This window comes from Apteryx rowi, unplaced genomic scaffold (genome assembly GCF_003343035.1).
Source record: "Apteryx rowi isolate R43461 unplaced genomic scaffold, aptRow1 scaffold_19, whole genome shotgun sequence".
Taxonomy (NCBI): domain Eukaryota; kingdom Metazoa; phylum Chordata; class Aves; order Apterygiformes; family Apterygidae; genus Apteryx; species Apteryx rowi.
In genome coordinates, this window is record NW_020448196.1 from 1,057,628 (window position 1) to 1,082,343 (window position 24,716).

The following is a 24,716-nucleotide window of genomic DNA, read 5'->3' on the forward strand; positions in this document are numbered from 1 at the left end:
GGGCGCGGGTTTAGCGCGCCGCCCCGCTGCAGGGGAGCGCGGGGAGCCTCGCTGCGGCCCCGGGTCGCCCTGCGCGGGGCTGGCGGGAAGTAGGGGGCCGGCGCAGGGTTTTGCGTTTTGGAAACTGCTACTGAGTGCGAATAGGAGTTGCTACCGAAAACTGAGAACTCGAGGGTAAACCTCAACAATGGCATCAACAGGCGGGTTTAGAGAAATGCTGACTGTATGTTACTGCTCTCATTTTCGCTGAGCATTACTTTGGAGCTGTTACTGGCTCTTATACCTGACTGCACTGTAGGGAAGAAATTTTAAAAGCTGTTTATCATGGTGCAGTTGATATAAGGAATATTTATCTAYGGCCAGAAAAAATATTTCAGAAAGCACATAGAATGCTATGGTAGAATACTGATTAATAGTATTAATAGTTTTGTTTTCTTACAGTAGTAGACCAAAATAAGCTACAGAAAATCAAGTGATAAAGGTATAGTTTATTTATGCTTGCACCATATTTATTGTCTTGGGGAAATAAAACAAATGAAAATGTGTATTAGTGCAGCAGTGAGGCTTCAAGTGAGTATAAGAACTCAAAAGGCTTATTTAAAAACTAAATCTTATTTCCCTCATAGAATGTCACTAATTCTTCACTTAACGTGAAAGTAATAATAATTTATACCATTTTTTTTCTGTTTAAGATTAAAAACATTGGCTTGAGTGTAAAGACAGAGCACAGACCTATTCTGCCTTTCTTGCTTCAAGTTACAGTTCAGAGGTTGACCACCAGTTTTCAGAGAAACTAAGAGAATAGGAAAAAGGGTTAGGAGAAGAAATCAAGCCCAGACTACTGCAGCTGTATCTGTTCAATATATAGCTCCAGCAGAAGAATAATACTGTGTGTCGTAAAAAAAAAAAAAAAAAAAAAAAAAAAGGTGGGGTGCAAGGGAAGGCGTAAATACTGGTTTGGTGATAGGGTCAGTATCTTACATTAGTAAATCATATGTCTTTATTCCATCAGCTGAACTGAATCCAGGCAAAGAATAGAACAGCAAAACTTGTACATGGGTGTCCTCTCTTTTGTTAAATGCCAGGATTTGGTTCAAAACACTTAAGTGAATATAGAAGATGTATTAGAAATTTTTGTTTTCCATTGTTAATATCTTGYCATTGAAAGTCCTGGCAGTGTCCTATACTGCAACATTAGTCCATAGCTTTAACTCTTACCAGACTTTGGCTTGGTACCTTAATCTGATATAACATCTCTTCCTTCTACATGATGAAGCTCACCAAAGACAGATTTTTCACCTTCACCCCCACTCCCTCCTCTTTATCTTCTAGAACAGTCAGTCAGCTGCAAGGAAAGTGGTTCTTTTATTTTTATTTTTTCCTTCCCCTCCCCACTTTCCATATCTAAATTCCTTTGAGTTGTTCCTCCTTACTGGAGAATCTTCTGCTTGTCATTCAGTTTGAGTCCTTCCTTTGGGGTGAATAGTTGCACTTTTCCTTCATATTACTTTATCTTTTCATGAAGTTACATATGAAACTAATTTGATTTTGTCATTTCCTTTTGCTGCCCACAGTGTCCTGAATAGAAATTTTTCACTTTGTTACAACTGCAAAACCCTGGAACTTAGCAAATGTCTTGAGCCCTGTAACACATTAGTTTAAAGTTAATATGAAAGATAAGGAGTAGAACAGAAGTCACAACCAATATTTGAAAGCAACAGCTTTAATTCTGCCTCAACTGACAAAAAACTTTTTGTCAGTGCAGTGTTGCCAGAATGCAGTGTAGTATAAGTGAAACTAGCCACAGATGTAACAGCTTCAAGCTGTTGTTGTTTATAAAAAAAAAAAAACACAAAAAACCTATGGCAGCAGTAGATTGTCTGTATCTGTAGATATAAGAAGGCAGTGTTGCTTTGCATGCTCTTATTTTCACAGTTACAAGGGTCAGAATTATTTTCTTAAAAAAWATATATATATTTTTTTCTTTTCCCCTACAAGTTAATGGATAGATCCACTTCATTACTTTTTCTGTTCTGACAATGTGCTAGTCTTTCAACTTTGTTCCTGTGTACAGTCCTTATAACAACATACTTCACATTTCATGTCCTGGAAGTTGGGTGTTTATTAGTTTTCTCCTTCCAGTCTRTGTGGCATACACTGAGCTCTGAAAAGAGCTTGTAAGTGCTTGTCTTCTAGGCTTTGCTATAAATGCAATCAGGATCAGAGTTGGGATTTTTTAGCTCTCAGTGCCTGGCTGGTCTGCATTCACCTAAAGAATAGTTGTACCTCATACCAGCAGTACAATAAATGGTTAGGATTGGCACTCCAATTCATTTCCAGAATATTTGGTTTCATATCAAGGGGGCATAGTTGAACTTCTGTTTTTCTAGGATTATTCTTTTTTGCTATTGTAGTTGTTAATCTGTACTTGTATGAAATTGCTAAGTCTTGGAATTTTTCCATGGTTTCTTCCAGCCATCTTCTCTTTTCTTGCTCTCAGGGTAGTGTGCATCAGACTCAGGCTTGTGAATCGTCYTCTTTCAGGCTTATCTACCAGTGTGGTCAAGAATTATCCTTCTTGAGCTTGATGTCCAGTCTGAGAGTTCAATTGGTTGTTTAAGAATGCCAACAGAAATGTCCTGTGGAAATAATTTTTGGAGAAAATCCCCCAAGATAGGTAAATATCTGTAGACAGTTGCCTTCATGTATTCTCCAACCAAATATTTTAAGTGCCTTTCACTGCTGTGTTAAAGAGAATCTGTGGTTTGGCTTGGGAGGCAGTGATAATATTGTTAAGTATATAGCCTGTGTCTTTTCAGGTCTTTTTGCAAAAGCTGGCATCAGTTGTCTTAAAGAGAACGTTGTCCACACTATCCATGGTAAGATAGCATTGTGGCAACTGTAGTAGAACTTGAGCTAATGAAGTGATTTATAGTCTTGTAATCATTGGTGTTGATCATCGTTTAAAACATGGTATCAGAAGACCTGCAGGGTGCCATAGAACTGGAGTCGCCATTAATTTAAAAAAATTAGGTACTACAGTACATGGAAGTTAAGATTTATTACCCTCTGTCCTGTAATAGTTATTCTTGCATCAAAATCTATGCTTTCTATCTTTATAGATCCTGCCTGGCTGTCAGATATATGTTATTTCTTAAGATTTCTGGCATATCAGAAGCTCTGTCTTTCTCCCAGAGCTTGTTTCTAGCTATTGTAGGATCTCTTCCTGCTAAAGTATATCATGGACTCTGATACTCTTCTGTGGAGCCTCTCCCTCCATCCTTCACTGTTTTTCTGTGTTCTTTCAGCGTGGCTCTGGGGTGGATCTCTGAAGCTCTTACCGAGAACGTGCCTCAGGACAGGAACGCTCTGAAAGAGCCTCTGGAGCATTGAGCTCAGAATTGCCTCAGAGGGGTCGCCAGCCTTTAGGGAGGACCTGCTCAAGGACTTGCAGGCCTTGATATCTGCTTTGCTTTGCCCTTCTCAGCTTCAGCAGCGTTACTAGAATGGTTACACTTGTTTCTAAACTGAGTAATACTGAATGTGAGGATGATACCACTGGATCAGACTAAAGGTCCRTTTAGCTTGGTATCCTGTCTCAGGACAGGACACAATGCATGCAGTGACAGGCCCAAGGTGGAGGAATAGCCTTAGATCCTTAGTTAATTATTGTATCAGTTGTCACCATAGATCATTGTGTAGGATTCCTCAGAGAACTCTCAGGACCATACAGTGGGGAGAGACTTGATGTGGTGGTTAGTCCTGCATTGTCTCATGCGCCCTGAGTTTGAGGCACAAGTGATTCAGGGACTAAACTGATCTTGGTAAATGAAAACTTAATTTAAAACAAGTCTAAAGTGGAATGTCCATAGGTAGCTTATCTTGAAGAACTTGTGTTACTGTATACAGACAAATACTAAATACTGATAAGCACAGATAAATCTATTCTGTATTTTGGACCCAAATAGGAAAAATCATTAACCTAACTTTCCTTGTTTTCTCAGCTAACTTTACTTTGAATTAGAACAGACCCATAAAAGCTATTCATTTACAGAAGTTGGTAAAATATTCTCTTTGAGTTGCATATTCTAATATTTTGTATTTCTTCTGGATTCTAATTTTTGCTTGATTTAACCTGAGCATGCATGAGATACTCTTAGGATGAAGAAAAACATTAAAAATCCAAGTTTTTAATTAAAGAGGAGGATTTTTTTGTGGGAATATCTTGCTTCAGAAATATATGGCCTTTATGTAGTCTTCATATCAAAACTCATGCTCAGTGAAATTTCTGCCTGAGGAAGGCAACACAGCAACACAACACAGCATCCTCTGTCACTGCCTGATAGGTGATGCTTTGGAACTCGGCTTCTTCTTCTAAACATTTTAACACAGCTCGCTTTGGCTTTTATGGGAAATATCCCTACAATGTGCAAAGCTGTTTCTGCAAATATATTTTTAAAACTCATCTCTGCCATGATGCCTGTTGATAACGAGAACAGGACCAAGTGATTGCTCTTTTTCAGTTTTAGTCTTTCCTTTGCAAGTCAAAGCACAAAGCTCCCCATGTTAGCAGCACAGTTTTGGTTTTACATGTAGCAACATCCATAGTTAGTGTTTTGATTTTTTTTTTTAAACAAGTTTTATTTGAATCTCTCTCTCAGCCTCTAATGCCTTTGACCACCCACCATTATCTGAACCTTGCTCTGATCTTCTAATGTATGCTAAATATTTTTATGGCTCAGAAATTGCATTGCATTAAAGAGATGATCAAGTACAGTCCCTCTAAAAACATCTGGCTTGTTTATTTATTTATTTATTTATTTCCCCTATGTGTCCTTCCAGCAAAGTATTAAGGGACTGGCTGTTGATGCTACTGCTAAAGCTTCTTTGCTGGCTTCCTGTTTTGAAGAAATCTATGTGATACATCAAATACTTCTGCACAAGTGGCACTAGCAGTGATTGTTGCACTATGGAGTGTTATTTCATCTGAGCTTGCCAATAATTTGAAAGTAGTACCAGCTGGCCAAAAAAGAGATGACTCATGGTAGGGTGGAGCAATAGTAATAGGAAATTAGGACCAAATACATGTCAGAAGCACCAGCAGTGCTGAGTCTGTGTATTAAACAATGGGGTCTTGTCAACTTGTACTCTGGAGTACTGCTGAGGTAGTACTTCCCCTGCTGTAAGGAAGCACTGCATTCAGTTTGCCCTGTCTCAGTGAGGCAGCTGTAGCTACCACGTATCAGCTTATGCTTGATAGTTATTATGCCCCAATTCCGTGCAGTGCACACCTCTGTTTCCTTCAGCGTTAGCAAGTCTCTACACTTCCTGTTTTCTAAATAACTTCTTATATACTATAAATACCTTCTCCCACTATAGTTTTGCTAGGTGCATAGCCATAGTGAGATAGCTGAAATCAGTGGCTAACATACATTAGTAAATACTTGCTTTTTGTTGTTGCATGTTCTTAGTAATTGGTATATTTTTGGAATCTCATTTGTGAGCTCTCTAACTTATGTGCATGTAACAAAATACAGCACTTCTGCATGAGAAAGTGTAGGAAGTTGTATGATCAGGTATTTGGAAAATGTTTTTTATTACTCTAAAATGTGGATAGTTGTAATTAAGGTTGTACTTAATTTTGAAGTTGTCATTTTTTGACTTCTGAGCACTGAAAAACTGCAAGCACAGTGACTTTTAGTAGCATTCTTATAGCTCTCTTGTCAGAGAATATTGAATGTTCATTGAAGAAACCCACAAAAGGGATCATCATTTACCTAAATTTGAAACAAGTCAGCTTGTTTTAAAACAAACAAATAAATAAACAAAAACTTATTAACTACACCAAAGTCCACAATCTGAAAGCCTTTGAGTATCACAAGGATATTCCTGAATGTAAGATAAGGAGAAATTAAGATTTCTTCTGTTGAACCTTTAGTCCGTTGTAAAGGAAGAGGGTCAAACATAATTAGAGGGCAGTAAGAATTCCTTGTACTTCCTAGTATTCACAGGGTGTGTTTGTCTCTGTTGCTTGTGTACTTTATGTGAAGTTTTGGGTAAACAGTAAAATTAGCCAAAGAGAGGCTAATAGCCTTCTTCAATTAGTCTTAAATTTGGTGCAAAATGTTGAGGAAAATGTGTTTTTTCAGAAGGATAGCAACAAGCCTTATAAGAGAGAACAGCTACTTCTGCTACTTAAGATCAATGCCTAACTTAAACTCTGTAAATTAAATGGAGAGAGGTTCCTAGTTTTCTCTTACTTTCCTTTTTTTGTCTGACACGATTGAATTTTTTTTTTTTTAAGTTTTGACTTGATCAAATAGAAATAAGTATCACTAAAATGCCCATACTCTTAATGCCATTTTTGCCAGTTTTGTGCTGCTAGTAATTTAAATAAAAACTGAAAATAGGGTAGTGAGGGGAATCAAAACAGGAAATGAACCTGGAAAATATCAGCCTGGGTAAGTGACTCTAGAACAGAAAATATTTCTAGGTCTGTCTCCATCCYTCTCTTCTTTCTCCCTGCCCCCAAATCAGGTGAAGATAGTGTCTAATTAGTCACTAACAGCACGTCATATTTCACTTTCTGTAAATTATGTGAAACTTAACAGAAATAAGCATTCAAAATACTTTTATTCTAGATTTATCTCTAACTCTGGTAAAGCAGAATGTAGAAGTCCATCAGTTGCTTAGAATCTATTTGTCAGATTGCTTCATCTTTGGAATAGGATGCCTTCGTTTTAAGAGAGAAGACCTTTGTTTTGTAGTTCCCTTAATTCGGGTGAATCCCAGTGCCTCCCCAAAGTGGGGCTTGTTCTGAAGGGTACTTTAAAGGTAGGGTTTCACTACAGAGTTTTTAATGGGGTTACTTGTTTAAGTTTCGCTACCACAAATGGACATAAGCCTTCCGCCTAGATTAATACAGGCTTTAAACCTTGACTTGTGCTCTTGACTGATGTATTGGATTGTTTTTTTGTTCTGACTCTGTCTTACCTTGCAGTATGAATAACTGATGAAACTTAGAGAATTAAAATAATAAGTTTCTTGCTATATCAGGCTGTATTTTTAGCTTTTACAAGCTTGTTTTTTCTGTACAGGAGATGACCATTTAAATTCTACATTTAGTATGTTTTGTTCATTGCGCAGTGCTCTAACAGTGAGCAGAGAATGTTTTCTGGTCTTGTCATCCTAATATGCTGCCATCTGTTCAGAAGCTTGTACCAAGATTTTAGTTAACTTCTGGCATGAACTTTGTGTGTGATTTGTGGAGATGTACCTGGAAATAGTTATTGACAAGAGACTGGTGGAGAAAGATGGCTGCAGTTCAGTGCAGCCAGAAAGTAAGACTTCTGGAGTCCAGTTTCCGCAATACTTACTGCTGTAAATCTGTATAGGTGACAACCTTGGCTTGAAGTCTGTGTCGCCTCGAGAACTCTGTTCAGTGCAGTACTCTTTCTTCACCACAGCTCCTCTGTGCCCTAGAGCCTCTCAAGCAGGACACTGCCTGTCCACTGCAGTCTCCTGCTCATTTTTCTGGGTGAGAAGGAGAATGGGCACTGCCTGCTTTTGAAGTAAGCACTTGGTGATTGCTGGCTGACTCTCAAGTCATGTAATAACCAAGTTTTAGCTGACTTAACCTCAGAAGTCTCTAATGCCTGCCTCTTCTCATGAGATTTCCTGATTTGTCGGCTTCTCATATTCCCACTTTAATTATTTAGACTAGATGCCTTTTTCCCGATGGACTGATGGTTAAATGCAATTGCTTTCAACAGGCATATAAAGAGGAAGTGAATGTTCAGTGAGAAAGTGAAAATTGGAGCTAATGCCCTCTCTGCAATGTAGAATGTTTAAGTGGGAGAAAGTGTCCCTTCCCCTGGAATGTGTCCATTCCTGGAATGAAGCAGCCTGGTCTTGCATTGTGTTACATGAGGTTTTCCTCCTTGTGCTGGGCTGCCGCTCACTCCTTCTGGTGAGAGTCTTAGACTTGCTACAGATCAGACCAGTGTCAGAAGCAAATGGAGAAGGAGAAGTAGAGGGCAGTGGAGAAAGCAGGCTGTTATGGAATATTTGGGGTATGAAAATTGCTGAAGGGTTAAGACTGACTGAAGCAGAAGGAACTGTTTTTGTAGCTGATTCACGTGGTGGTAGCAGTCGTTTGCCCAGTGCAGCTAACATGTATGAACTGCCTTTGTTCCAAATGGGGGGAGAATGAGCTGGTCTGTGCTGCTCTCAAATTAAAATGTACCTGGGAAGATTTAGTTGATTCAGTCTAAGCCTGTGTAACTATGGGGATTGCAAACAGATATGCTACTCACATGATGCCGTTCTTTTACCGATGAAGCTGTACCTATTTTCAGTACTGAGTTTGATCCTTTGCTCTTCTTCATATAGTAGTATTTGCCATCTCTGTGGAGTGACAGCAAGGTTACCTTTCTTGCTTTTTGAATAAAATCTTTGTTTGTGCAATCCATTAATGAACAAGGGCAGAGAGAAATAGAAGAAAGAAGTTTAAACCCAAGTTATAAAAACAAATTAACAGATTGTTTAGGTCAGATGATTCACATAGTTTTACATTGTATTTCCTTATGTAAAACAAGTGTGTAGATTCACAGAACATCCTTTAATGAATTCCACTTGAATTCAGCCATGCTTACCTAAAAAGCGTCCTTCCAATTTTCTGTGCTGTTAGGCAGGACTTGCAATCTTGGATCCGGATAGCTTCTTTTCTGAGAAGAATTAATGCTGTAAACTCAGGGGGAAGTCTGCTGACAGTTATAAATTGTGCGGTTAACCAAATTTTTCTATCCAGTATCTACAATGCCATGTAGATTACAAGAACTTCGGTGGAATTTGTTAAGGTAAAATTGTTGCATCTCTGCTGTAGATTTAAAAAACAAACACAAAAAAACCCTATTGTGTGGAAAAATTTCCAACTTTAATTTAAAACAAAATACTTTTAGAGTACAATTTTATTCATGAACAAGACTTCCGTGTTTTATTTTATGTTTCTTTTATTCTATATTTATGTTTTAATTAGTACCAGTTTGAGGTTCCTGTAAAATGTTTCTAATATGTTTTACTGGTAAATCAACATCCATTACTAGCACATAATAAATCAGTAAAATGAAACATTTTAGTGCAACTTCGCTGTTGTGTACTATTTGCCTTTGATAATTTGTGCTGAGCAGTGCAGTTCAGTCRCCTGCTGTTAAAAAGGTTGTCGCTGAACTTGTTTTGTTTCCATGTGTTAATTTCGTTGTCTTGAAGACTTGGAATATTTTTAATGTTTATCTCAWGTTTTAAAAAGCTTTAGTATTGAATACTACATTCTAAACATTATTTACTACCTAGTTAAAATGAATAAGGAGAAAAGGTGAGTGTGGAATGAAAAAAGCAGGTATTTTTTGCATACTCTGGATCCACCTGAAATTTTAAATTTGCAGATGAATTCTTGACACTACTTTGACTATTTTCTTACTGAATGGAAACGTGAGCCCATTTCTAGTTTGTGATATTGTTGTATCTTAAAGTTAACTTCTGTGGCCAATTCATATCATGATAGAAATAAACGTATTTAAAAAAACTGAGATAGGGCTGTTTATTGGTTGTAACTTGGGTGCTATATGAGGCCCTAAGTTTGTTCTTAACTGTAGCTTGTCAGTTGTTTTGTGTTCAAGCTGGGTTGGTAGATGGTATGTTTCAGTGCTTTGTAAAAGGGACCCCGTGCATCTCAGTCTGCAGAGAAGACAGCAGCAGAGTCCTAATTCGCATCCTTTGTTAAGTTCAGGATGGGAGGGCTTTGCAAGGATTGCCACCGCCAAATAACAGTATCTGYCTCCACAGTTAAAAGTAGTTTTGTGTTTAACGTACTTCTAAGAATCGCTGCTCTTCAGAATCCTAAGTAGACTTTCCATCTTAGAAAATAAATTACTGATGGAAGGATATGGTAGTCTATAGAATCATTATTGCTTGAAGATGAACAGGGGACAAATTACTATTTCTCATAACACAAGAAGCAGGGTTTTAAGCAGCTACATGGCTTAAAGTTTAAAAAATAATATATTTTCTCACATACTACACAGTAAAATGGTAGGACTTATTATCCTAGCATATTTGGAGTTTTAAAGTGTAATAAATTCAAGGAACAGWCCATCTAGAGATGTTTAATATGATGTGACCTCCAATTTTGGAAGTCTGTCTTTCATGGAAGTTGGGAGCCTGTGTAAAAGGAAGATCAGTCTAAGTGTGTCTGTCTTTAATACTTTTTTCTCTGCATCTGTTACTGCCACTGTCGGAGAGACAGTACTTGGCTAGACAACATGAGGCAGATTGGTGGTCTAACGTATGACCAGGTAGATAATAGTGTTTTGCTAAACAGTACGTAGTTGTTCTCTTGTAGGAAGATGTAGAATATTTCCAGAAGGAATGGGAATGAGAATATAAATTTTAAGTTGTCTGATTTTATAGTTATGAAGGCTGGATGTAGAGTTGTGGACAGGTGTGAAAAGCATTTTGGCTGCTTATGTATTTGGTAACTTTGGTGAACCATAGCCATGTGCAGTGAAATGGGTAATAACTTGTGTAGATGCAGCTGTATTTTAGCTTCTTAAGAATTTAAAAGACCGAAGGTTATGTTGGGCAGCCTGTAAAGCCCCAATTGGTATTTTATATATTTTTATTTTTCAGGAAGTGGCAAAGCAGGCTATTAATTGTCTGAGTGGAGGAATCTTTCATTTTTTAGGTTTCACAGACACTGAAAGGGAAAATACTAATTTTAAGAAATGCATGCACTGCCTTAAATATAACATTTGAAAGATTTTAGTCTCAATTGTTCCTTGTGTGCCACCAGGGGGCATGGGACTACAGTTATTTTTTTCTTTCCTGTACCCAATCATCTGCTTATTGATTTCCTGTTTCTTTACAATTCATACATTTGAAAGGTTTCTAGTATTTGCCTTTAAACTGTTTAGATTCTAAGATATTGGCCCTACATATCAATTAGTTTAATCTGGGTCTATTGCCAAAATGTATTTTTGTCTTTTGGGAAACACTAAGTGTTTATCTGAGTTGCATTTTGAAACTTGTTATTGCTTTCAGGGTTTATTAAACGAGGCAAAAAAAATAAAAAAGAGACTATGTCAGCACTTTCCACAGTCTAGGAAATGAAGAGACAAATTTTTCAACTGTGAAGTTTCAAAAATAATAAAACATATATTTTACAGAACTGCAAAGACCTGCTGTGGAGATGGAATTATAGGAATGTTTTTTATAAGGGATGTTTTTTGTTCTTGCAGACTTCTCAAAGTGAACATAATTCAAAAGAAAGTGCATGTCACAATTTAAGCAGGAGGCTTAATCCTTTGCGAACTGAACTACGGAAGTTAAAACTAATTTGGCATTTGAGGAAAACAGCTTGTACCTTAAAGGAAAGTGCAAAAGCATGTCTCAAGGGAATGATTCTAAAAGGGAAAAAGACTCATTTACTGAGGCTGTTGCTAATACGAGAGTATAATACGAATATATGCTAATATAATAAGGCATTGGTGCAAGAAAAAGTTTAACTGGTCATTAAAAAGCATAGATCACAGAACAGCTGCCTTCTACTGAGTCAGTGTTACTTGTGCTGAATTTAATAGATAAAGTGTAAATGTCTGAATCTGCAGAGGGTTTTGCTGCAGTAACATCTTTTGGACAAAACTTAATTGTACGTTGCATATTTGGGGGTCTGTTCTCAATTTTAATAACATGAAGTAACATTTCTGTTCTCTATCTTTTCTTATTATTGTCAGATTGAAATCAGTCTGAGGAAAGAAAGAAATTACTCTTGAGCCAAAATAACCTTAGAAACCCACTAAATGGTCTGGCCTCCTCTGACTCTAAAAACTAATACGTTCATGTCTGAAAAGTTTCACCTCCTCAATTGAAGGGGGTGGTTCGAATACATGAGAGTTCAGACACTTTCATATACCTTGTTCTTCTCCTATGCTACCTCCTGTGATCCAGGGGTTCAGTAATTAGGTTCTGTCAAGTTTTTCTGTGGTGTCTGTATCTTCCTCCCACAACTTGGGATGGGTTGATTTCTTTCACTTCATACTGATGTTATTCGCTGTCCTCCCTCTTCTGGTGCACACTAGAGCCAACCACAAAATCTCTCTGTTCAGTAATGGAATGACCTTCTGACTGACAGAGCTGTAAGTTTAAGCTGTCTTTTACAGGATTATTTTAATGTTTGTAACTGTCTAATTATATAGATTACTAGTACGGTTAGGCAGTTAAGGGATCTTTCCCCCTGTTAAATGCTTTTATTAACTCTTCTCTCTCTTTCAACGAATATAATAAACTCAGTATTCTATATAGATATGTTTAAAAGCTGTGGAGTTTCATAACGAAATATAATTTTATGTGTACTGGAAAAAAATAAAATGTATACATCCTATTAATCTCATTTCATGAGATGCAGCTGCTTCCTAAAAAGTGACTTTCCCTTTGATATTCTGATATGATAAATGAAAAGATCAGATTTTTGCAAATCTTTGATGGACATGAAAAAAGTTGAAGTTGGAGTAATTGGTACTTGAAACAGTGTGACCTTTTAAGAATATCTCTGTATCACTGATTAGATCTTGTGCTATAAATTCAAATTCATAACAGAAAATGCCTTTTGTTGCTTTCTCTTGTTCTGAGAGTAGAAGGTTTCATGTGTTGATTCAATTTCTTGCATAGTTTGTCTTCGTACAAAACACAGAATAAAGAATTTTGTGTGTGTAAGGATACACTACAGTGAAACAGAAATTAGAAAACTATGTGAAGAATTGATCTGACAACTTTTTTTTTTTTTTACAGGGCCAGCTTTCAATATTGCAAGAAAAAATAGACCATTTAGAACGCTTGTTGGCAGAAAATAATGAGATTATTTCAAACATACGAGATTCTGTAATTAATCTAAGTGAATCAGTAAAGGATGGTCAAAGAAATCCTGAGGCTATAAACTTCAGTCAAGGATCTCTGTTTGAGCTCCTTCCTTCTGCTTCAGTTTTGCTTGCAGTTGATTCTGAGGATTGTTTGTTTGCTTCGAAAAGTAGAAGTCAAGTTTCAGGAGTACAGGTAAGCAATACCTCTTTCTTTTAGGCTCACTGGAGCTCTAGCTATCATTACCTTACATAATGCTGAAAACATCTAACTAGTAGTAAAACTTTGCTCATAAGCACCATTGCTGTAATCTAAGACATAACAGAATTATTCAGGTGACTGTAGTGCTTAACTGAAAATTTTGTGAAACCCTTCCTTCTTATCTTTACTAAACTGGATAGAAATTGAATTTGTGATTATGATGACTTGACATTTCAGCATGCTTCTCCTCAGTTTTTAAAGAAATGATTAAACTGAGATTATTGTCCAGTACGATCAGAAATTCTTTGGAAAGAATTTTTTTATCTGACAGTCTCTGTCAGCCTCCCAAAATTCTTCTGAAACTGATCTCAGACAAGCTGGAAATAGAAAAATGTCTTTAGGGATGTATGTGTATATGGGTCTTGAGGAGCTGACAGAGCATGCTTAAGAAATAATCATAAAAAAAAAAAACCTCAAGTACTGTGTCCCCTTTTGAAAATTGCTTCTGTGTATTGGCATCCTAGTATAGGCACTTTGGTTTGACCGGATCAGGAATGAAGAATGTTTACCATTTACCGTGTTGGCTTGTTGGCATAAACTGGGGTGATTTTTAAAGTCAGATACTTCAAGTTGAATTTATTTTGCTTTTTCGTGAGGCTTGTGAGTTCATTGACTCTTACATATTCAATTTTAATGGAGTATTTCAGTTAGTGATCTGTACTGTTTTGGGGAATCTTGTGGGAGTATTATGAATATGCATAGTACTATAAAGCAGAGATTAAATTTTGAAGTCCAGTGCTCTCATTCTGGAAGTGAATGTATTTCTACTGTAGGAGGAAGATGGTGGACTCAAGATGAATAAATATTCATATTATAACAATTGTAAGATCTGATATCTCTCTTAAAATGCTTTTAAGATGTTCAGGAATAGGCAGGTAATTCTCACTGTCTTAATACAGTATGTCTTTTATGGAGAAACTAGTTATTTAAAGGCAGTAGTATCTGACTGTAACATACATTAAGACTTCTGTGCAGAAAAGTTAAGTTAGTGTCAACATATGATTGCAAATGTTAAAGTTACTCTATTTTAACAGGTTATCCCCTCATGCAGCCTGTTACCRCTTTAGCTAATGTACCTTTTTAGGTGCACTAGAAATAAATTGGAAGTAAATGTGAGCTGTTGTGAATTTAGAAGTAAAGCTTGTTGGTTTAAATTGCCGGACATGTTGTAAGCCTATTATGAATGCAAAGTAAAATATGTTTCTTTAAACTGTCCTTATGGTTTGCTTCACATTTGCAGCACTTCAGAACATATATTTGATCAGCTCATTTTGTTTAGCGTCTCAGTTAATGACTTGTTAGGTTGTAGTAGCTAAGCTGCTTTTTGATTGTTTTCTGTATGTCTAAGGTCATATGTAATATATGTAAATAACAAGTATAGCAGGTAATATTCTTAATATTTCCCTGCTCACACTTGATGTTTCCTTGCTTTGCACAAGAAGGGAGCATTGTAATGTTCTTCATGTCATTGGATTAGTACCTTGTGCTCATCCAGTTATCCCCCATGATCCTTCAGTTATTTTAGTACTGCTTCCTTGTACAATTTCTCATCCTGCATGTCTGATTAACACTGGTTATGGAATCTAAGCCCATGACTTTTGTAGAATTCTTCTAACAGCAACTTAACTAACTGATCTAAATTACTGTGTTTGAATATAGCTTCACTATTTAACACTTCACCAAGGCTGATGTCTTCTGCAAGCTCAGTCAACTTATTTTTTTAGGTCTTTTATAAAGACAGGGAAGTTCTGAGTAGATTGTTTAAAGGACATTAATTAAAAAAATGTATACTGATTCCAAATTTACAAATTCTTAAACAGCTAACAAGTGTTAATTATCTGCTATTCACAAACACTAACTTATAACTACAAATTTTGACCTTCCTTTTTCCCTGTTTCTTTAGAGTGGGTGTATGAGAATTAGGTGAGAAACTAGAAAGAAATAAGGGATCATATAAGTGAGACAATGTGTTTGGATAAAAGTCACTTTGGAGAATGAAGGTAAAAGAGGCTTTACTGAATAAATTCAGGGAATCTATTATTACATTTTCCCACAGTGTAGAGACCATTGCAAGATTGGATCCAAATATCCATTAAAGAACCTTGGTAGTATTTCAGTGAGAAATATTACCAGGACTTGTTACTTTGAGAGACATTTTCTATGCGTAAGTTGGAGGAAAAAAGTTACTAGTAACATCAGAGCCAAAAAATTCTTGGATAAGCTAAYTGATAGATTCTTTTTCTTTTCCATGAAGGAGTTGTAAAACAAGAAATGATACTATGTTACATGTGGCATTTGTTCGTAGGAAGGATGTTATGTTGGATTGGGAATTGATATTGTTCAAATTAAATAGAAGCCTAATGTATACCATTTTCAAAAGATGAAAATGTCATACTCAAAGGAAGCTAGGTAGTAAAATCAACATAATGAGGAGCTCTGGCTCTAATATAGACATGACCTGACATTTCTGTAGGTCAGTAGTTTGAAGAGTATCTGGAGTTTGTGTTCAAAGAAGATAGGATCCTCAATAGCCATCATACTGAGCTCTAGGGTCTCTTAGGTCAATGTGGTATGGTGAAGYGTCTCCTCTTTTCCCCCTCAATTACTGAAGCATCTAACAATGTGCTCATATTGCTACTTTTAAAACCAGAGGAGTGTAAATCACTCTTAAAAAGGTGGCCAGAAGAGGCATGAACAGTGCTTTTTTTCTTCTATGTAGTAGTTCAGGGTTCACTGGGCAAGTTTTGTGGCACTTGCCCGAGACTTCATCTTACCTCAACTGTTTGAGTTCCTAAGTACAGAAAAAGAATTAGCCAATATAGAAGAGAGACAGTTTATGGTAAGTTTTCAAATGTTTTTATTGAAAAGCTTGTAATAATTTGACTGTCATCTTAAGCAGCCATAAAGGAGGCAGGCAGTGTCCTTTTGGATCTTCTGTTTGTCTCCTCTGTTTTTACAGTTTCCTTGCATACTATACCAGTATTTTATAATTAGAAATGAAATTTAAATAGCCCAAGGAAATGTTTATCTTTAACCTCTTTTGCTTCTCACTGACGCAGAACCTGTTCTTAACTTGCAGTCATGTAACCTGGTCAAATGATAGATATAATTTCTAATTAATGTCTTGAGCAGTACCTATAGGGGATGGTGTTATAAAAGAGACGAAAATGATTTAACGTCTGTCTTCTGGATGTCTTGGCATAACTGTGGTGGTTTCAACCAGATCTGGCTTGGGTTAATTCCAGTGGAGGTTCTGGAGTCCTAATTTCTTCTTGGCCTTTTTTTTTTTCCCCCAACTGCTGCTGATTCATACTGAACCAGTTATTTCAGAGAACTGTCAGTGATGATTCCAAGATCTCTTTCCTGAGTAGTAACTCCCAGCTCTTGAGCTCAAAATTATACAAGCATGGTTTTAGATCACTTTTTCCCTAGTATGTGTTACCTTATACTTACCTACACCATGGACTTATTAAAATCAAGATCTTGCAGTCTGCAGAAACCAGCGTGTAAAAGCCTTGCATGTGAAATTCAGATCTCATCCATGAGTCAAATTCATAGGAATGTGTGCAGTTCCATGAATTTTTGCTTTTAAATAAGTGTGTTTTCATTGTTGAAATCACAAAATAGTTGGGGTTGGAAGGGACCTCTGGAGATCATCAGGTCCATCCCCCCTTCTCAAGCAGGGGGCAGCTTGCCCAGGACTGTGCCCGGTTGGTTTTGAATATCACCAAGGATGGAGACTCCACAACCTCTCTGGGCAGCCTGTGCCAGTGTTTGACCACCCTCACAGTGAAAAAGGGTTTTCTTATGTTCAGATGGAATTTCTTGTTTTTCAGTTTGTACCCATTGCTTCTTCTGTCACTAGGCACCGCTGAGAAGAATCTGGCCCCATTCTCTTTACACTCCCATCAGATATTTATAAACATTGATAAAATCCCCCTGAGCCTGCTCTTCTTCAGACTGCAGTCCCAGCTCTCAGCCTCTCCTTGTGTGAGAGATGCTCCAGCCCTCTGACCAGCTTGGTGGCCCTTCCCTGGACTTTCTCCAGTAGTTCCATGTCTGTCTTGTACTGGGGAGCCCAGAATTGGACATAGTACTCCAGGTGTGGCCCTACCAGGGCTGAGTAGAGGGGCAGGACCACCTCCCTCAACCTGCTATCAACACTGCCTAATGCAGCCCCGGATACTGGTGGCCTTCTTTGCCACGAGGGCACATTGCTGGCCCATTTTCAACTTGCCTATCAGGACCCCCACGTCCTTCTCTGCAAAGCTGCTTTTCAGCTGGTCAGCCCCCAGCCTGTACTGGTGCATGACATTATTTGTCCCCATGTGCAGGATTTTGCACTTCTTTTTGCTGAACTTTGAGGTTCCTCCCTGCCCATCTCGCCAGCCTGTTGAGGTCCCTCTGAAGAACAGTGCAACCATCTGGTGTATCAGCTACTCCTCACAGTTTCTATCTTTTGCAGACTTGCTGAGGGTGCATTTGGTCCCATCATCCAGGTCGTTAATGAAAATGTCAAACAGTGTTGGCCCTAGTATCAACCCCTGGGGGACACCACTAGTGACTAGCCTCCAGCTGGACTCTGTACTGCTGATCACAGTCCTCTGAGTCTGGCAGTTCAACCAGTTTTCAGTCCACCTGACTGACAGTTTATCTAGCCTGTACTTCATCAGCTTGTCTCTGAGGATATTATGGGAGATGGTGTCAAAAGCCTTACTGAAGTCAAGGTAACAAAACATCTACTGTTCTCCCGTCATCCACAAAGCCAGTCATCTCATTGTAGAAGGCTGTCAGGTTGGTAAAGCACGATTTCTCCACTGTAAATTCATGCTGACTACTCCCAGCCATCCTCCTATCCTTCACATGTCTGGAAATAGTATGCAGGATTAGCTGCTCCATCACCTTTCCAGGGATTGAGGTGAGACTGACTGGCCTAGTAATTCCCCAATCCTCCTTCTTGCCCTTCTTAAAGATAGGGATGACTTTTTTTTTTTTTTCTTCCAGTCCTCAGGCACCTCTCTGATTGTCATGACCGTTCAAAGATAACCCATGTCTTGCAATGACATCAGCCAGCTCCCTTGTCACTCATGGGTTTGTCTCATCAGGGTGCATGGACTAGTTTATGTCCAGTTTGCTTAAGTGTTCCCTAACCTGATCCTTCTGCAGCACGGATAAGTCTTCTTTGCTCCAGACTTCCCTCTGATCTCAGGGGCTTGCATTCCTTATGACCGGTCTTACCAGTAAAAACTGAGGTGAAGGAGATATTCAGTACCTTTGCCTTTTCTGTGTCCTTTTTCACCAGGGCACAGAAGAGTTTATCAGTCTTAAGGTCACTCATTGGTAACTGGCAGATTTGCAGAGTATGCACTTCATTTTCTTCAGAAACTGGCATTTCGTTTAATAATTATTGGTCTTCAAAATCAAAATTTAAAAAAGGAAAACATGCAATTATGCTAATTTCCATACAGCCCTTCTTTGTCACTCTTGAACTGGCAATACAGAAAGTATTGCACCTGTATGTGAGGAATATTGTCCTAAGGTGGAAGCAGTCCTGGCACAGCTGTGACTTGACAAGATGATCTGGTACAGGTTGTAGATATTTAGTGTATGTACATTATAAGCCCAACTGGGGCATTGCTAGGATCAGCATTAGGATTACAATGGCCTGTACTGTAATGTAATGTTGCTTGCTTTTCTTTGTATCTTGAGCTAAAGGCCTCAATATCTTTAGGCTTTCAGATGTTTGTGTTTTTCTCAGGTTTCCTGGTTTAAAGGAAATCAGCTACCATCAGAAAATTTTAACTCCTCTGTGTTTATGTTTTAACTGACTCCGGTAGGCTGTCTTTATGGAAGCGAAATGTCTGTTGAAGAAAGTTAGTTGTCAGGTGTACAACTATATTCTAACATGGTTTTCCACTGAGATACTACTTTGGAGAGAGTGTTAGAAAATTCCTGAGTGCTTTTTTACATTGGTTTTATTGGAATTATGTTTAAGTTGAAATATCTGGGGAGTGTACTATTGCTAACATGGTCAGCTCAAGAAATCAGAGGAGCTGGTGTATTAAAACTTCCTGCTTTTTTTTTTTAATGATTTCTCAAATGCTTGAAGTTACAGTAAAGCTAGTTTTCCTTTTCTTCATTGTCTGCAACATCTAAGCCCTGCTGTCACTAGCAGCTCACCTTTCTTTCTTTATCCATTTCAAACCATTTTAGAAGAGAGTAGCACATGAAAAACAGCTCCTATTATGTCTGGTGCCCTCAGTTGTTGGGTATCTGTTACTGAAATAGCTTTTGGAGTGACAGGAGCTGCATGTCAATTCTACACATAACCTTCCTAGTTTGTTCCTTCTTCCACTCAACATATACTTGATTCAGCTTCAACTCTAGCACTTGTCAGACTGCTCCATGAGCTAATTCAGTTTACTAACCCTGTAGAATTTCTTTTTTCATGGATTACTTTTTTTTTTTTGTGAATTAATAATGTGAATTAACTCAGAGATGTCTTGGGGGACACGCGAGCTGGCATCAGGTAAGAGGTGGAATTGGGGTGAAACAGTACCTTTCTCCTTTTTTGGAAGTGGTGAGTTACTACAGTTGTCTCATGCCATGTCATTGAACCTCATCATTATTCTTCAGTGAAGCCAACCTTTATGTAAAATGGTGTTTCAGACCTTTGTACAGTGGTCCATTTGAGTTTTTTTCTTATGTGAGGGAACGTCTTGCAGCAGAATTTTTTGAGAGAATTGCTCAGAAGAGGAGAATTTATCTCAGTGGATGTGCTCATCTTTGCCCCTTTGAATATGAGGGTGTAGGAATTTGCAGTGAAAGCACATGCTTGTTGCACAATTCCTTATTCCAGTTTCAGAAGCGTATATTTGGCTTATGCCTTTAGCATAGTATTTTTCTACTGATTGTACAATAAGACAAGCTTTTTCAGATATTTGCACAGCTGGGTTAGTACAGAAGTTATGTACCTTCAAATGAGTAGATCAGGTTACAGACTCTGAGATGCAGAGATAACAGGGAATAGGTCCGCTTTTTACCTGAAATGGAGTGCAGGAGATCCAAGGCTATATTGGGGTGGTGGGGGAGGAGAGTTTAAGACATTTCTAGAGGGGACCTTAATAAACAATCATTGTACATTTGATTGAGAAGTACATAATACCGTGCGCTTATTTCTTGTACTGCTCCCTCTCCTATACTACCACCTCAGATTGCTTTTTCTCCATAAATTCTTCTTCTTTCTCATTCCCCACTTGCAATTATTTGCATGTACAATCTTTTTGTAAACAAACTGCATGCCTTAAATGTTTAAATTACATTTCTACCAATCACCTGCCTTCCTGTTGTTCAGATTTTCTCCCAAGATGGAGATCAAATTCAATGGCTAGCTGACTTGCTTTTTCAAACATGTGAAAACTGGCAATTCCAACAGCTTGCCTAATAATTTCTTTTCCTCATTCATGAAAAATGCTGTCCTTTTAGATTTTAAGTTATAGGATTGGTTATAGGAGTCTACTGAAAGAGTAAGACTCTTTCCTAACTGCTGTTTTTTATTTTGTTCCACTTTTGAGAACATCCAGTAAATGTCATACGATTGCCACTGTTTTGGGCAGTTAAATCCATGGTTTGATTGTTTGATTGCCTTTCCCCCCCCCGCCCCCCCATTTTTACCTCAGATGATTTGAGTATWTCAGAAGACAACTTTTGAAACTGATGTTTTTGTCAGCTATTCTGAATGAAATGATAAGGGAAAAAKTTGGGATCAGCTATGCACCCCAATTGTGCAAATAAAACAGATGAGAAATACCTGCATCTAATCTGTGTTTTGAGAATACTGAATAAAAAGACTTCTAAAAAGCCCATGATCTGAAAGCCCAAGGCACAAAAAGAGAAAATGTAGAAAATGCTTCACAGCTTGATAAAAGTTAAAGCCCCAATTTTTCTATTTAAAGGAACTGGCTGATGGTTGGCTCAGGGTAACTAACCACTGCTTTCAACACTGGCATGTGGAAGAAACTACTTAATAACAGAGTGGGTATGTTAAACTTGAAGGTTTTGACCTTTTTACAATTACTGCTGTATTTTTGTGTGACAATATGATCATGTGAAAACATACCATACAATGTAAATTTTTTTTTTTTTTGAATTGGTTGTTTATATGCACCTTGTGCTTATGGCACAAAAGCACAATATCCAAAACTTTTAGAAACTGAAAATTCTTTTGTCCTAGCAGCATCTAGATTTATTGTGCTTGGGCCATCCTGTCCTTCTTGCTGACATACCAATTTATAGATGAGACATGTTGTAAATGCACAGTTGTTCTTGCTTTCCTAGTGAGAGGAGGAACGTTCTGATGTAATTTTTGCAAACTTTGTCTCCTTTACTTTTTAAGCTTAGTTTCTCAAGTAGTCACTGAATGCTCTGATGTATTGACTTCTTCAGCTAAGGGCTCTCTCTCTCTCCTGTCTTGCTTCCAGTACCTTAAATGGAAGCTGCAGGGCTGTGGAAGTCAATAAAATAGGCTCCAACTTCAGTAACAGAGGATCCTTTCTCCTATTCACCCAATACATATTCTTGCTTGGAAATACACTTTACCTTAGTTTCAGCAGATACTGTCCAAGACATCACTAAATTTTTTTTTTCTCAAAGTTTTTTCCAAACTTTGCACAGCAAATGGGAAATTTTGTACCTGATGACTGCAGTAAGCATGATTACTGATGCATGATTAAGTGATCTGTTTACGTTGACAGTCTCACACACTGCGTTTTAGAAAATATCAGCTTCCAATGAAGGACCTAAAATGAGTGTACACAGATTCTTTTCTGTCCTTTCTGGCACTGAAGAACACCAAAATAAGTATTTAACTTTGTGGGAATTTTTAAATGTTCTGTCTAGTCTCCTGGGTAAATTTACCTTGATCTTGTTGGGACTGTTTTTTTAGCAATATTATCTTCAACTTGGCATTGCAAGTGTCTGATACTATTACATTTTTTTCATAGTTTTTATTGGATCCCATGTTTCCAGAGCTTGCATCTCTTCTATGAAATGTAATCCTTGATTAATTACTAGGTGAAATTCTGTGCTGCTTTGAGGATTCATGAGTAATTTCAATCTTTAAGGTTATTTGTTAGCCCCAGAGAAGAAAGCTGCTTTTCCTCCTTCTTTTATATCCTCATATGTTCCACTTGCTTTCTGTCTTCTGTACTATTAGATGTGGTGCTCTTCCACTTGTTCCTTCCCCTTCCTCAGAGAAGTCTGCTCTGCCTGGAGGAAACTTCTGTGCATGTTCTGTATTTATAATAATGCTTTATGTATGCATCAGGGCCTGATATGAACATGCCCTATGTTGGGCAAAACGTCTCATGTCTCATGTTTTGCACAAAGACCTTCAAGCACTAGGGACCATATAGGAGATACTGTGCTGGAAGAGTTGCAGTGATCTTCCTTTCTACAATGTCATTCTGAGATACAAGTTGGCTCTAAAATTGGAAAATACAATTCATAACTTCCATTGTGGTTCATTTGCTCCCCCCCTTCCCCCCCCCCCTTCTGGATTGTAAAAATCACCAAAATTGTGTGTGTGTTGGGGGGGGGGGAATTGACTTTGTGTTTCAGTTGTAGTGAAATTGGACTGAAATTATCCGAGCACTTTATCTTCTGAACATATCTTTAGACTTTTAATCATCACTTATGTGCATAGTTCTGGAATGAACTTTTAGGTCCAAGTGCTCTATTATCACAGATGACCATATTGTAAAATTGCTTTGAAGCTGATGAACATCTAAGCCTAGTTACTTTTGTGAATTTTTTTTTAAACTTCGCTGCTCTTTTTCTAAAKTTTTTTCCAGAACTTCCCTGTTGTCTTAGAAATAGTTGTTTTCTGTACACTTACGCATTGTGAATTTATAGCCACTTCTTCTGTTCAGGTTTTAAATTACCTTTCTGATTTGTCTTTATCTGGTAGTTTTAATTTGAGGAAAATGCATGTGAAGTGAAATTGCTCTTCGTAAATGTGTTCACATGATTCAAAAATAGGAAGTAAATTTTAAAAGTGTTCAAGAGGACTATATTTTAAAAACTGGCTAGAAAGTAAAAAGCTGCCCCGTTCATAATTTTTTTTTCTGGGAAATTCAGTATATTTTTAGGAAAGAAGGCAAAGCCTTACCAAAAAAGAAAGTTGGATATGGTAACTTTGTTCTAAACGTACATTAGAAGAATCTCYTTGAAGCTATCTGTTGGTATATAAGCTTCACAGGCACTTGTTAGTGTTACTCCAGAGTTATTTTATTTACCTGTAAGCTTATTATTTGCATACACAAATGAAATATATCTTTCCTTGAGTAAATAATATACTGGGCAGCAGTAGCTATAAAAGGAGCTTTATCATAGCAGTTGATTGTAGTTCTGAACTTTTTTCTTTGGTTTCTTTCAATTCCTTTCTGTCACTTTGACTTTTGCCTCAATCTGTCTCATGTTGTCCTCTTTTATTACTGATTGTTTAATTTGTCCTCTTCCTTTCTCGCATTTCCCTACTTAGTATATTCTCCAATTTTTTTATACTGCTCTCCCTGTGTAAGCTCCAGTCCCCCAATGCCATTGTGAGCTGTCATCCTTTTGGTTGCTTCTTTCAGGTCTCTTTCTGACTCTTTATCTAGTCAATTTTAGTCTATAGTTTCCTCAGAATGAAGCCTGTCAAATGCTTTTCTCTACTTGCTAGTGCTTTGATTGTCTTAGTGTGACTTGAAACTTGCTTTTATTTGTCAACTTTCTACTCATTTGACAATTAATCTCTCCCTGTGTCATGAACAAGCTGATCCAGTATTATTACTGGATTTTGATGAAAACATCTTTGGTTTTAATGGCAGACTTTTTTTGTGTGTGTGAATTTATGTTGTATATTCCTTTTACCCTTTTTAGATGTTGGATGTCTATGACATTCTTCCTTTCGATAATCCAGATGGTGGTGTTTGGAAACAAGGATTTGATATCACATACAATGAAAATGAATGGGACAGTGAACTGCTTCAAGTTTTTGTTGTGCCTCACTCACATAATGACCCAGGTAATATTTTAACCATATCGATTTGGATATCTAGAGGCTTGAATTAAATATATAATGCCATCTCTGTTAAGATGTGGGTTTTTCTGAAATCTGCTACTTAGTGTGTTAGGCTTAAGTCTAGCAAAGCAGTTAAGCAGATACATAATTTAAGTTCCATTGACTTCAAGGGATAACTGTTACAATAAAAGCTGTATGTGTGTATTAATTAGAGTAGAACTTTAGTGCTGCTATTAGAAAGTAATACAGTGTGTATGTATCCTGCTGTTAAAACCAGGTAGTTTGTTCACTGCTGTATTAAATATAGTCTGTTCTTATTTTGACTTTTTAGATTTAGATATTTAACCCTCAGCCTGTGTTAGGGTGCACTTTTTGGAAAAGGTGAAAATGACAAATCTGAGGTTTTTCGACTCTTAACACTGTTTTTCTTCTCTCCCCTCTCCTGCTTGCCTTCCTTCTCCCCATTTTCCAAAAGAAAAAACCT

General features: G+C 37.5%; 1 protein-coding gene across 5 annotated transcripts in view; it reads left to right on the forward strand.

The window, feature by feature from the left end:
* Positions 1-24,716, forward strand: part of MAN2A1 (mannosidase alpha class 2A member 1) — a 130,908-nt gene that overhangs the window by 623 nt on the left and 105,569 nt on the right. For 3 of the 5 annotated variants that reach the window (XM_026062084.1, XM_026062087.1, XM_026062089.1), the window contains exons 2-3: positions 12,844-13,104; positions 24,091-24,235. In XM_026062084.1, the coding sequence (XP_025917869.1) occupies positions 12,844-13,104; positions 24,091-24,235 (406 nt within the window). Of the gene's footprint in view, positions 1-87; positions 224-12,843; positions 13,105-24,090; positions 24,236-24,716 lie in introns of those variants that run through there. The other 2 variants (XM_026062085.1, XM_026062088.1) reach the window with 2 other exon arrangements.